Source organism: Lingula anatina, chromosome 5, assembly GCF_051362555.1.
Source record: "Lingula anatina isolate TDL-2025a chromosome 5, LinAna3.0, whole genome shotgun sequence".
Classification (NCBI taxonomy): Eukaryota; Metazoa; Brachiopoda; class Lingulata; order Lingulida; family Lingulidae; genus Lingula; species Lingula anatina.
In genome coordinates this window covers 3,613,896-3,627,695 of record NC_141771.1, presented here as the reverse complement: position 1 = coordinate 3,627,695, position 13,800 = coordinate 3,613,896, and the positions used below count along the sequence as shown (strand labels likewise).

The 13,800-nt window shown below is 36.6% G+C and overlaps 1 protein-coding gene across 1 annotated transcript; it reads left to right on the top strand.

Annotated features, from left to right (window-relative positions):
* Positions 1 to 6: 6 nt before the first annotated feature.
* Positions 7 to 6,327, top strand: LOC106163395 (protein SPMIP7). Its single transcript, XM_087013200.1, has 9 exons — positions 7 to 716; positions 1,587 to 1,645; positions 1,919 to 2,010; positions 2,313 to 2,451; positions 2,783 to 2,856; positions 3,429 to 3,470; positions 3,832 to 3,939; positions 4,213 to 4,323; positions 5,264 to 6,327. The coding sequence occupies exons 1-9, from the start codon at positions 179 to 181 to the stop codon at positions 5,439 to 5,441; spliced, it is 1,341 nt and encodes a 446-aa protein (XP_086869326.1). The 5' UTR covers positions 7 to 178; the 3' UTR covers positions 5,442 to 6,327.
* The last annotated feature ends 7,473 nt before the right edge of the window (positions 6,328 to 13,800 follow it).

The window sequence follows — 13,800 nt, the reverse complement described above, 5'->3', positions numbered from 1 at the left end:
CATTTGACCCAATTGCCATTAGCAACACCTATAGTTTACGCATGGCGAACAGGTGCGCTGTAAGAAGACACTCGCTTTAGACTGTTATTACACGGTATTCTCTTTCAGAGGTTCGAGGACACTGCTGCCAAAAGGACCAAGACATTGTTCTTAGTACTTTGAGAGAAGAAATTCGAAGATGACGCAGGTTATCGCGCCTATGACGGTGTTGTCGGACTCGACATTCAGAACGCGACCACACTTCAACACATATTTGTATAGCGATGCCAACGCTGGACCAAACTCTGTACGTCAAATTGAAGAGAGAAGAAAAATTAGACAAACTAAATTCCCCTCTGTGGTCGGCAGGAATGACGTGGATTCATTTAAGGAGCTTCCCCACATGGGCGCTTCTGGTTTTAAGAAGTGGAACGACGAAGGGGACCACAGACCTGAAGCACCCTTTCGCCTCTTTGACAACATCGTCGATCCCGTGTCTGGGTTTGTTTCTGTTGGAGGGGATGTGGATAGGACCACGGGCAGACATAAGATACCACAGCTCGGTGGCTTAGAACTCACACCACAGACTATGGTCCCTCAGTTTGTGAATTCTGTCCGTGCGAACTGCCCCACCGCCCCGTTGGAAACAAGGAGGCTGACGCAGAGTGATCCTGGCCCCCCTTCAGCGTGGAACAGTAGGAAACTGATAGATGACTCCATTAAGTCCCACCTAGGAGGTATGTACGGCGGCTTGAACATAGATTCTGTTCTTGAAAATGACAGCCAGTCTTAATTCAGTATTGAAATGATTGTCAGATTCCAATCAATCCTTCCCATTTTAGTCAGGACACATGAAATTAATTTTTTATATATGAAAATAATATTTGTGTGAAGCTGTTTGATTATTTTTTTGTTTGACAGGTGTTTTCCACATTTCTTTCTATTTAATGTAGGACCTAGATGATAGTAATGTTTGTTATCATATTGAAATACTTTTATTATAATTATACTTACAAATATTCTACAGGTATTGTATATACTGAGTAGTTACTAGCAAATGAATTAAGATGCCTCTTACTATCACAATTTTTAGTCATGATTTTGTCAGTGTCTGTCATTGTCATTAATTATTGATAATGTTGGACAGCTCTTAGAAATGGGTCCCATGATTGAATCAAACATTTCACTTTCCTGCTGTGCTTTACTGCAGTGCATTAGATATTGAGCTGTTTGGAACAATACAACAGAACAAAACACTCCATTGATTGGTCATGTTTACATTAGCCATAGAGACTTCAGTTGGCAGCTTTCAGTTTGTGCACAGGCAACAGGAGTTGCGTGAAGAATTGTTCTATGACAATACAGTTTGTTTCTTGTTATGTGAAGTAGAGTTCAGTTAGTGAAGCCAGACATCTGGGGGTCAGGGCATGGTTTTGATTAGTGGTGTGGTAACTTTTGTCGTGATTTTTGTATGGAATTTTAATTTGTATAACTACTGTGCTGTATAATTACTGCATACACCTGAAAACAGATATGTTTATTAAGAAGGGTATTATGGAAGAAACACTTTCAGAATTATTTTTTAAAATTGATTTTTTATTCTCTAGGCTGGACAAGTAATAGAGACACAAGAGAAAATGCTGATGGCAAAGTAGAAGGAACAATTGTAAGGGAACTTTTATTCTTTTCTCATATTTGATATTTCATTTTAAATTTATCAATTTATTTATTTATTTATTTATTTATTAGTTCAAAATAATCACTTCGAACAGCTATGTCTTGCACAGAAAGGCAAAACATAGTTATATCCAAATTTTTAGTAAAAGAGATTTGAAAAAGCAAAAAACTTTACAAGAATCAATAATTCTCATTATAACTTTGTTTTATTAGTGATTGATTTTGACACAAACATAACTTGTAATCTATTTATTTTTTTCAGAGTCAATGGATGAATTACTCTTGTTTTCGTCCAGAGAAAAATCTGCGAGATAAATTAGCTTTAAAGTATATGTTCACGTCATCAACAGAAAGGTAAGATATTTCCTTCTTTTTCTCATACTTTTTTCTTCTAGTATAGTCTACTCAATGACACAAGACAGATCATCTGAATCACTGGAATAAAAACGTGGAATTGAAAATAAAATTCTTTGGATTTTTTTTTACTTTGTGCATTTAAAATTCTTGTTTAGAAAAGGGTTAATTTAGGCAATACCCCAATACCTCTCATCTCCACCCTTAATACCAATCCTTTTTAATAATTCTTGCTTGTCTAGTTGGAAATACAATAGTAGATAAGATAACAGCACAATTAATTGCCATGTTTCATATTACAGAGGTTACGGTGATGTACCTTGGGACACAATACTTCCCCCAAAACAGAACGCTGCCACGAAAACACATGAAGAGCGCCCAGACATGATCTCACAGAAATGGACGATAAAAAGATACGACCCCGCAGCCGAGGAGTGGCAGGTATGTCTATAGTGACAGGAATTGCCTTTAGCACATGCATTCGCACTTGTATTTTCATACATGTGCTTGCACACATGCACATCTGTGCACACACATACATTTGTGCACACACACAAAAATATTCAATGTGAGTCCAATATATCTTATGTATCATATTTGAACAATAAAATTCCACATTGTTGTATGAAGAGAAAATCATATCATATATTTATATTGTGCTGAGAAGACAATTAGTATATTAGTAAATGTATATTGTATTAAGAGGGCAATTGCTATACAAGTATACTGTTATTAAGAGGACAGTTGTTAATACTATTATAATCTATTTTAGGCTGTTGGTCGTTCCTGGGACTGGTTCCAGACCAGGAAGTCCCAGTGGTACCATGGGCCTAATGGAGTAGTGTTGTAAGTAAAACAGAGCAATATGGCAGTAGAAAGTATGAGAATCATCAGTGGTGGATTTTTTTTGGGGGGTGTCAGGGGGGTCTTGACCCCCTTCCATTTCTGAAAATCCAATGGTCCCTCTAGAAATTAGAATTTTGACTAGCTGAATCATAGTTCTAAACTACATGTATGCCAAATGGCACCATTCACCCTCTGAAATACCAAAATTTTCAGGCTCTTCAGTGGACCCCCGATCTCCACGCCAAGAGGGGTGGGGGTTTGGAGGGTCGGCTTAAGATCCACTGATTTCTCCCCCCCCCCCCAACTCTAATAATCCTGGATCGCCCCTGAGGATTTGGTTTTGAAGAACTGTTTTGTGTTAAAATATTTTTGTAGTTCTGTCAGGATAATTGATATACTGGTAGTTAACTGAATGAATACTACTTCCATTACTTCTTAATGATTTTAATCATATTAAATATTGTTTATGATTACTACAGATTGTCAACACTATTTGTAAGGTCAAAACAATATGAAATTAAGAGGTTTTTTTTTCAATTGATTTATTGTTGTTTTGATTATTTTCCCTACAGCTGCAGTCCTTGCCCCAGACAACAACAGATACCCCTTTATGGGTAAGTGGCCCTTATTTATGTCTAAATTAAAGATGTTGTTTTCTGTTATTTATTAAGAATAAACTGAATGTTTTTAAAGTTTTATAATATATATTTTAGAATATATGGAAAAAGGCTATAAAATTATTGTAAAGTGACATTATATTCTTCTATTTTTAGAAAAAATTATTCCTTAATTATTTTATTAATTTCATATATTATGTTTATGAATTAATTATTTCCTAATTAAAATATCAATATTTTATTTTAAAATTCTCAAGTTTTGGCATGTGTGCAGACACACAACCAATTATTAGGACATTTCTGGTATACTTTTCATTTTTCAAATGTCAACTAGTAACATGATATCCTCTGTTTATAGTGGCTGCATAGGTGGAGAAAACCTGGATGAAATCGATAATAGACAGGTGCCCTTCCAGCCCATGACAGTGAAGAGGAATCCCCAACCTTGGGTCTCGGAGACTGCACAGTGAGTTCTCCTGAAGCAGCTGCAGAGAAAGCATCCTTTGCATTTGCAAATTCATGATTTTGCTTATGTTACTTGGGAAAATATGTGCCAGTTTTAAAAAGATATTTAAAACAGTTTTTAAAGTTATCTTCCTATTTTACCAGTTTTAATTTTTCATATATACTGTCTTTAATATGTTTATTTACCTAAGCCAAAAAACAAGGTTTTAAAAAAGGCATTTTTTATATTAACAGCTAATTTGTCTAAAATCAATGAATGCCATTTAATTTTCAGCCGGCCAAACATCCCCAAGTATGATGGTTGTACACTATACGAGAGAATTCGTGAGCCAGCACATAGTGGACAGCTGCCTCCAGAGCAACAGACAACTAGGAGAGTACACAGGTGAGGGCAGTGTGTGTGTGTGTGTGTGTGTGAGGGATGTGTATGCATGAGTGTGAAAGAAAGAGAGAATACATGTGTGTGTGTGTGGGGGTGTATGCATGAGTGTGAAAGAAAGAGAGAATACATGTGTGTGTGTGTGGGGGGGTGTATGCATGAGTGTGAAAGAAAGAGAGAATGCATGTGTGTGTGTGTGGGGGTGTATGCATGAGTGTGAAAGAAAGAGAGAATACATGTGTGTGTGTGTGGGGGGGTGTATGCATGAGTGTGAAAGAAAGAGAGAATGCATGTGTGTGTGTGTGGGGGTGTATGCATGAGTGTGAAAGAAAGAGAGAATACATGTGTGTGTGTGTGGGGGGGTGTATGCATGAGTGTGAAAGAAAGAGAGAATGCATGTGTGTGTGTGGGGGGTGGTGGGGGGGTATGTGCATGCATGTGTGTGTGTGTGTGTGTGTGTGTGGGATGTGTATGCATAAGTGTGAAAGAAAGAGAGAATGCATGTGTGTGTGTGAGGGATGTGTATGCATAAGTGTGAAAGAAAGAGAGAATACATGTGTGTGTGTGAGGGATGTGTATGCATAAGTGTGAAAGAAAGAGAGAATACATGTGTGTGTGTGGGGGGGGTGTATGCATGAGTGTGAAGGAAAGAGAGAATGCATGTGTGTGTGCGCAAGAGAAAGAAAGTTTGTCTTTGTTGAAGAGAGAAAGATTGTGTTTGTGGGTTTGTGTATGAGTGGACTGTTGCACTGCACATTCTTGCATGTATGTGAGCATGTGTCAAAGCATTTCGACATCCTTATGTAATGTTACAACAACTATCAAAATTAATTACAGACAAAGTATTTAGCTTGCTATAGAGCAAATGTAACATTCTTTATAAGAAGACACCTACATGTACCATGCTTTAAAAGACAAATATTTCATTCCTGTATGTGTTTTCCAGGTATATCCCCATTCCTCAGAATTTCTCAGAATTTAAGAGAGACAGTCAGTTGTCCAAGATGGTGACCACAGTTCCACCACACAACCCTTTTAACCTGGTGAATAAGGAGCAGATAAAACTCAACAGTTCCAATGGCAGAGACAAAGGACAGCAATCCCCAGAGAAACAGAACGCTTGAAGGTCAAAGGTCATCTAGGTCAAATGTCATATGGAAGGTCAAAGTCACCCATTATTACCACAAGCTCAAGTGACTTTGAGTCAGTATTCAACTGGAACTCACTTATGAATCCAGCTTTAAATGTCACTTATCCTGGAAGCTCATATCCTGGGAGTATTAGAACTAGCTTCTTTGTGATGGTGTTGAAAACCCCTTTTTGTAACAGCTCAGACCAAAATCAAAATATTATTTTTCATTTGTAACATATTAATTGTTCAAGATTTGCTCAATGCATGAGTTCATGCTGTGATATTATATAGGTATTTTGTATATTTATCTCTTTCTTTGTGTATAGATATCTGTGTACAAGGAATTTTGTGTACAGGCACTAGGTTAAAAAGGAGTGAGAAATTGCCATGTACTGGAATGGCCTGTATGCTGGTTTTAAGGATGGCAATTTTTATACAGTTACCATAAAATATTACCAAAGCAGCTACATCGATTTCAGATAGATTTGTTGCTCATACATTTTGAATGGTGAAATTTTGAACTGGTTGGGAGTTTTTGAAAAGATTATTTGTTGGAGGAAGCGCCCATCTAGCCCATGGGTAAAAGTCTTCCTTTGTTTCAAAATAATCTCAGATGAAGTACATGCTTTTAAAGACTCACAACATAATTATGGACTGTGAAGTATCTCACTTATTGCACTGGTTTTCATTCATCACCGTGTAGAGCACAGTGTGACACATCAACATATCTCGCCCTTTTCCTGTATTTGTAAAAAGAGCTGCATTTTTTTTTCTAGCAAACAATTCCAGGCTTGCGATGAATGTATAATAATGAATATATGATCATGAAATTGTTGATTACAACAGTGGTAGATCCAGGATTTTACTAAAAGGGGTAGGGACCGGGGGGGGGGGGGGGGGGGGGGGGGGAGGGGGGGCACAAAGGATAAAAAAATCCCCTTCCCTACAAGTAACTTGATACAACAGTCCTAGTAGATGTGGGACATTTTTATTGAAAAAAACTGCAATTCACAAACCTGTATGTTGAAGTTCAAGGATGGACGAGTTGACTGATTTTGCCTCATTTAGTATGCTGTATTATTTTTGTTGGAGGGGGGATGCAAACCCCAGGGGTCTCACTTACAGTACTAGTACCTGCTGTGCCCCCCACCCCCACACTTCTACTGAGACTACCAGCCCCCTGGACCTACCATTACTGACTCTTTTTAGATCATGGATCAAAGTTTTGCTCAAATTATGAATCTACAGTCCTACGATTGGCATGTGAAGTTAAGTAAAAACAGTATGAGATACATTAAGATTTCCTGCTGGGTAATTATTTTTCAAAATTGTGGTGGAAGTAAGAATGATCGTGTTAACAGCAAAGAGATAAGTTTTATGTATCAAAATAAATCGGGATTTGTTATTTATTAGTATTATTGTATGTCAGACTTGTATGTTTTGTATGACATATTTCAACTTATTATTAATTGTGAAAAAAAGAACTGACTTTAATTTTTTTACCTGGGATCGGGCAAAAGGCCCACGACATGCGATGTCAGTACATTTCATTTGGAAGTTTTCCTAGTACGTTTTTTTTAGGAATGAAAACTGGTTGTTATTGGGCATTTATTGCAAAGGATCGAAATCAGTTCAACAGGGCATTTCACCCTTTTAAATACAAGGTGATTTATTAGAGTGTTTATTCCTGATTTTTTATGTTGACACCTGCAAATATAAATACCCAGTGCGTGAAACCAAGTACGCTGTATGTAGATGTAGGGGATATGTCTCCTTCGTGTACATGTATCTGGTCTATTCCTTTATCAAAAAGTATTCATAACAATGATAACCATAAATAAAATTAACAGAGAAACGTGTAGCTGTCAGAGGATTGTTCAATCTCGACTTATAATGAAACAAATGGACATCTCGCAACAGTTTTTTTTTTTTTTTTTTTTTTAATTTGTTTGTTCCCTTGATAGTCCTTTAAAGTTCTTACTGTAATACATGTGTCTGGCTGTAATGTGTCATCAGTATATTGATTCAACGCTGTCTTGGTCTTCATGTTTTCTACTTAAATTGTCGATTGCTCATTATGAATGACATTAGCTCACCATTTATTTCAACTAATGGAAACCATGATCTCTCTATATATAACCCTGTTTTGTGTGAAGTTGTTGCTTACTTGAAAAGAAATTGTCATATTATCTTGGCGCAGAGGGGTGACGACTTTCGTTACTTTGAAAATAAAAATAAAAATAACCTTTAACTTCCATGTTCCATGTTGTTAATTGCTAAGAAATTACAAATAAAAACGTAAATCACAAATACGTGAATTCACGTTTAGGAAACGTATGTAAAGCCTCTCTTCTGGTCCTCAAATCAAGTTCGGTCCCTTGGTTCTAAACTGTTTACCAGAGGCTCTGTTCTGGTCCTACACCTGTTAATGTCCATCATGACGTGTTCTAACGTGTTCCCCAAACGTGTCCTTGGCTGACTCTCTTTTGAGCCCCAAACTTTTTCTGCGGTATAGTCTTCATTTGGAAACCTGCCAGTATGACTTTCGGGGGGAGGGGAGGGGATTAATTACTTGCAGTTAAGCAACTCAACTAACGGTCATTTGGTTGATTCGCGAGATCAACGGACTACCTGGCTATTATTTCACAGCATAAATGGAAAGATATAAATTGCAGAGTAACCTTGTGTCGCAAGGATACTACTTATAGTTATTTATTCCCTTCATGTTCCCTCTTCCTCCCCCCCCCCTCCCCGGGCACTTTATAATTGATACTCCGTATCTTGATTAATGTGGAAGAATTGAAAGATGAAAAGAGCGCCCAGACGTGCTTTTGACAGGTCAGGTCACGAAGTAAAGGATACGGCATCTCAGGCTACAAAATATGGCTTCACAGGACAGTGAACAAACTCGAGAAATTTCCCTCTCCGACAAAATTCCGAGCATATATGGTAACCCTGCTTCCTATATGTCTTAACAACAATTCAGTATCATTATATACTGAATTCTATTACTGTTCTATTACTAATGTTGTATTCAACCATTTAATAAAGTTTAATATTTAAAGAAAATTTTATTGCAGGATTTTACAATATCACTACTTTGCACCATAGCTATTATATGGCGCAGAGTACAGGTTCCAAACAGGTATACCTGCAAACAGTAAAATTGTTTGATATTAAAAAAAATATAAACAATAATGTTGATCATAATAAGTAAACCACTCAGCAGTCTAACTGGCTACGGGTTATTTACGGGTTATCTGCCATTTAAAATTAGTATTTCAGTTCAGGATATTTACAGAAATGTGTGAACATTATATTAATTTGAGAAAGGGTATTTTACAGTGTTCGTAAATGTTACAAAGGAAATTACCAAAAATATATAGATTTCCATATTGAGAAGACATGTTCCTCTACTCCCCCTCTCCAGATTTCCTGGCCCGAGGAGCAATATGTTTGTCCTAAGCTCTGAAGCTCTGAACGCGCTTGATAGAAACCAGATGTGGAGATAGTAAGATTTTATTGCCCGAGCCAGCCTACCGACTTTCCAATCTTACAGGTTGAAATAAGTGTGGGCAGGGGGGGGGGGGGGTATATATCTTCTTAACCGAACCATGATAAAGTATATCAGTAGAAAGGTTCAACTTGACTTTTTTTTTTAAATTTCAAATCGTTATTTCATAACATAATTTAGTTGCTATGCCCTTATGCCCCCCTCCCATCCTGAACTCTTGTAATAAATATTCATTTTTTTTCATATGAAAAATGAGAGCGTAAATTAACTTATCCCAACCGCTCACGTTTTGCATAACGTTTTTATGAATGTTTCACATTACTTTAAATAACTGCTGACGGCTTTCCCTATTAGAGGGTACAATAACATAAGCCAGTGAAAATTAATGGAACGTGTCATAATTTTATTCCGATATTTATCTTAATATATGTGGCTCACATTATCACTTTTTGTTGAAAGTTTTCTCACATCGAACTTAATTGGGTTGGAGTGTCTACATCTGTAGCGGTGCTTTAAAAGGTCATAAAGTGACCAATTTTTTAGATAGCGTTATGCGGGACTTAGGTAACTTTTATATAAACTGAAAATAATATATTCAATTCAATTTATTTCAATTTATTTCTGTACTGGTACATAGATTGTCATGACCTTGTACAATATGATATACAAATGATGATACAATACAGTTAGTGTATTACCATCTTTATATAATGAAGATAAGTACTAGTAAAATTACTCATAAAATATTCTATCTAAGCATTGAGATAAACCTTGGTGTGATTATAAATTTACCATAAACATACTATAAACATGTTACACAAAAAGAATATGTTTTTAAAGAACTTAAAACCACCGTTACATAGCTGTTTACATGGCTGTTTGATGACATTGATAATTACGATTAATGACAATTACATAAGACATATAAGTAAATAAGTTACACAGATATAAATATTGTGCCATGTTCAGTCCCACTGCCGAGTCACTTCTCACAACAGTGGGACCATACACTGACATTTTAAGGGATATGCTAAGAGTTACCAAGCAGAGCAACCACTTCACTTCTTTTCTTAAATGATTTGATTATAAAGTTGGAGAGGGACACTAAAGTATCTTTGTTGGCACTGTTAAATACATGGCATAATTGACTGTCTGGTGGCCTTGAATCAGCTTTTAGGAATGAGGTTTTACTGAAAAAGGTGACTCGGTCTGTTTTGTACATTGGGCATTGGAATATAAAATGGTATTCATCCTCAATTACCCCTTGTGTGCACAGGCGACAGATTCTGTCGCACCTTTCAGTTTTTGGCCTGGTGTGCCGCCCAGTTTCGATGTGGAGTTTATGGTCACTAAGACGTAGTTTAGCAAGGGTTGATAAGGTGTCGTAATTTGTTATTTTATCAACATAAGTTGCCCTTTCACACTTTTGGTTAAGTATACGGAAAAGAGATAATTTACTGTTGGCTTGAAGTTTGCTATTGCATATTTGGGTAAAGTGGTCAGTTTGTCTTTGTTTGAAAATTGTGGTGAAGTTTTTTGGAGGTGACTGGCTAAGCCACACATCACCAAGGCCAAATGTGAAAAGGATTTTTCGGATACCCTCAGACCATGACATACAAGCTGGTCTGAGTGTGTGGACTGCGGGTGGGACATAGGGTGTCAGCAACTTGTAACTATTTATCTCTTGTATGTATGCTTGTTTCATTAGTGTAGCATCAGACATTTGAATAATTTTACACCATAGTTTGACAGATGCAAACTGTATTTTGGTATAGAGGGGAAGGCGGCCAAGTTCAGTGTATACACCATAGTTTGATACGTTTTGATGGAGGCCAAGGATTTGTTTGCAAAATTTTAAGTGCAACTTTTCTGTAGGGCAGTTATCCGTTGACACCGAGTAGCCCCATATCTCTGAGCAATATGTAAGGATTGGGGAAATGAGGGTATCAAATAATTTCTCTTTTAAGGATGTGTTAACATTACTCTGAAGTGGAAGAGACTTGGACAGACTGAAGAATGCCTTTGTAGCACGTTGTAGGAGATTATTTTTGGTTTCTGTAAAGCTTCCTGATCGATTTAGAAGGAGACCTAGATACATGTATTTGTTGACCTCTTGGATTGGTTTTCCATACAGGAAAAATTTTTCACTGTGAGCTTTTGATTTTGAGTTGAAAATAACTACTTTAGTTTTGGTGACATTTACAGTCAGTCTCCACTTGTTACAGAAATTTTCTACTATTTCCAAACTTTGCCTTAGCCCATTGGGGGTCTTGGACATAAGGATGAGGTCATCAGCATAGAGTAAACCTTGTATTGGTATTCCATTTATATCTGGACTTGCAGCACTTTCGCTATCAATTGATCTAAGAAGGTCGTCAATAAAAATATTAAAACGAAATGGGCTCAATGTGTCACCTTGTTTTACACCTAGTGTTGTATTAAAGGCCGGGGATATACCACTACTTGTCTTAACACATGCTTGGGAGTTTTCATACATGCTTTTAATGTTTTTGTACATAAGTCCTCTTATTCCTAGAGTACTTAGCTTGAACAGTAGTCCGTTCCTCCAAACACTATCGAATGCTTTTGAAAAGTCAATGAAACATGTGTATAATTTTTTCTTTCCTTTCATAAATTTTGTAATAATGGACTTAAATATAAAGATATTATCTGAAGTACCATGACCATGTTTAAACCCAGTTTGATGAGGTAGGGGTACCCCTTGTTGGGATGCGTGTGCTTGAATTCTGTTTAACAGGACCGAGTTGTACAGCTTTCCGAGGCAGCTTGTAATAGATATTCCCCTGTAGTTGTTAACATTTGATTCATCACCAGATTTGTGGATAGGGACTATATATGCCTTGTTCCATATTGATGGGTACTTAGCACTTTTGTATATGATATTGAACAATTTTACAATTACATCTATAAGATAATCCTTCCCTGATTTTATCATTTCGTTGGTTACCTTGTCTTCCCCTGTTGATTTGCCATTTTTCAATTTTTTTATATTGCTCATGATCTCATCAGCACTAATGTCATGGTCAAGTGCAGTTCTGTCTGGAGAATTCATTTCACTTTGCCTTAGTTTATTTTCTATTTTAAGCTTGAAGTCTTTATCAAAGTTATGTTTACTTGATTCAGTTTCCTCACAAAGACTTTTAAAATACTCATAAAATTCACTTGGTTCAATAAATTCAGTTTGTGTAGACTCCATATTTAAATCTTTAACCGCTTTCCAGAAACATTTGGGATTTGCATTTTCCATGGATTGCAACTTTTGAAGTAGGCCTTTTTTATATTCTTTTTTTGCTTTCTTACATCCTCTCTTATAACGATTGAATGTTTGGTAGTATGATGCATTGACTGAATTGTCAAAGGGTTTCTTGCTCCTAAGTTTTGCTAAGTTTTTTAAGTGGGACCTCAGAGATTTTAAGTCATTGCTGTACCATGTTGCCCTTTTCTTGTTTTTTCGAGGGTGGACTGAGGTGTATTTTCTTGATTTAAGAGCCCTTTCAGCTGCAGTTGTGAATATTTCATTTACTAAGGGTAATGCCTCTTCAGGAGAGAGAGCTTGTGACATAAAGTAATCAACCTTTTGTTTTGATTCCATGTTACCCAGGGCCTCAACAAATTTAATATGAGAATTATTTTCCCAAATGAATTTAGTTGGCTTTGGTATCAGCTGAATTGATTTTGTATGTTTGTTGTAAGTAGTTTTGCAGTACAGTTTAAGTTCAAGTAGGGCGTGGTCAGAAAATATTGACAGATCATTGACGTGAAAGTATGGGATGGTGCTGTACAAAGTGGCACTACAGATGACATAATCAACAACGCTGTTACCAGCTGGTTGATAACAAGTATATTTGCCAAGTAGATCACCTAGTTTACGGCCATTTAAGATTCTTAAATTGCAATCTTTGCATAACTCTAGCAGCTTTCCACCAAATGCATTGGATTTTTGGGAGTCCATTGAGTTTCTAGGAGGGGGTGGGTTGTATGCATCACTGAGATAATGGGCCCCAGAAATTAAGGTTAAGTCTGTGCTGTCATCTGTGATAAAGTCTGAGTTAACTTTCGTTCTGGCATTGAAATCCCCTTGGATAATTATATCACAGTTAGCTGACACAGTTGTAAGTTCAGCTTTAAGTTTATCATATGGGTCTGCATTTTCATTGATCACAGAGTTGGGGGGACTTATGTAGACTGTGACAAGGATGACATCACGCCTAAACCCAAAGTAGAATTTGCTCAATTTTAGAATCAGAATATCTTCACACTTGCTTTCTAACTTGGTAACTCCAGCAGTCACTGATTTTCTAACAAATGCTACAATCCCACCTGAGTTTCTCTTGGCTCTCTTTGATTTTTTCCTACAACTACTGTATGATACAAAGCCTGGAATTTCTATCTTGCTATCATTATCAGACCAGGTCTCCACTAAAGCTAATATATCAAAACTAGAAATTTTCCTCACTAGTTCAGCATCTTCCAGCTTACAGCCTACTCCATGGATGTTCCATGAGCCAACTTTGATGCTATCCGAATGTACTTTTTTCATTATATAAAAACTGATATTAATGAACAAGGCAGTGGATCCTTGCTGACATCACTTAATTTGGAAATAAACTAAATATTTTTAACACTGATAGTAATGGTGCACATATGCATGAATGTAAAGATTACCTACAACAACTTAAACAATTTCAGTTTTGAACAACTTATGTTTTTACAGTAATAATTGGTTAAAACATTTTGTACTTACTGAGTTGGTTGGACTTGATAAGAATATGGCGTGGACATTTGGAATACTTATTATACACATTACTTATCCTTA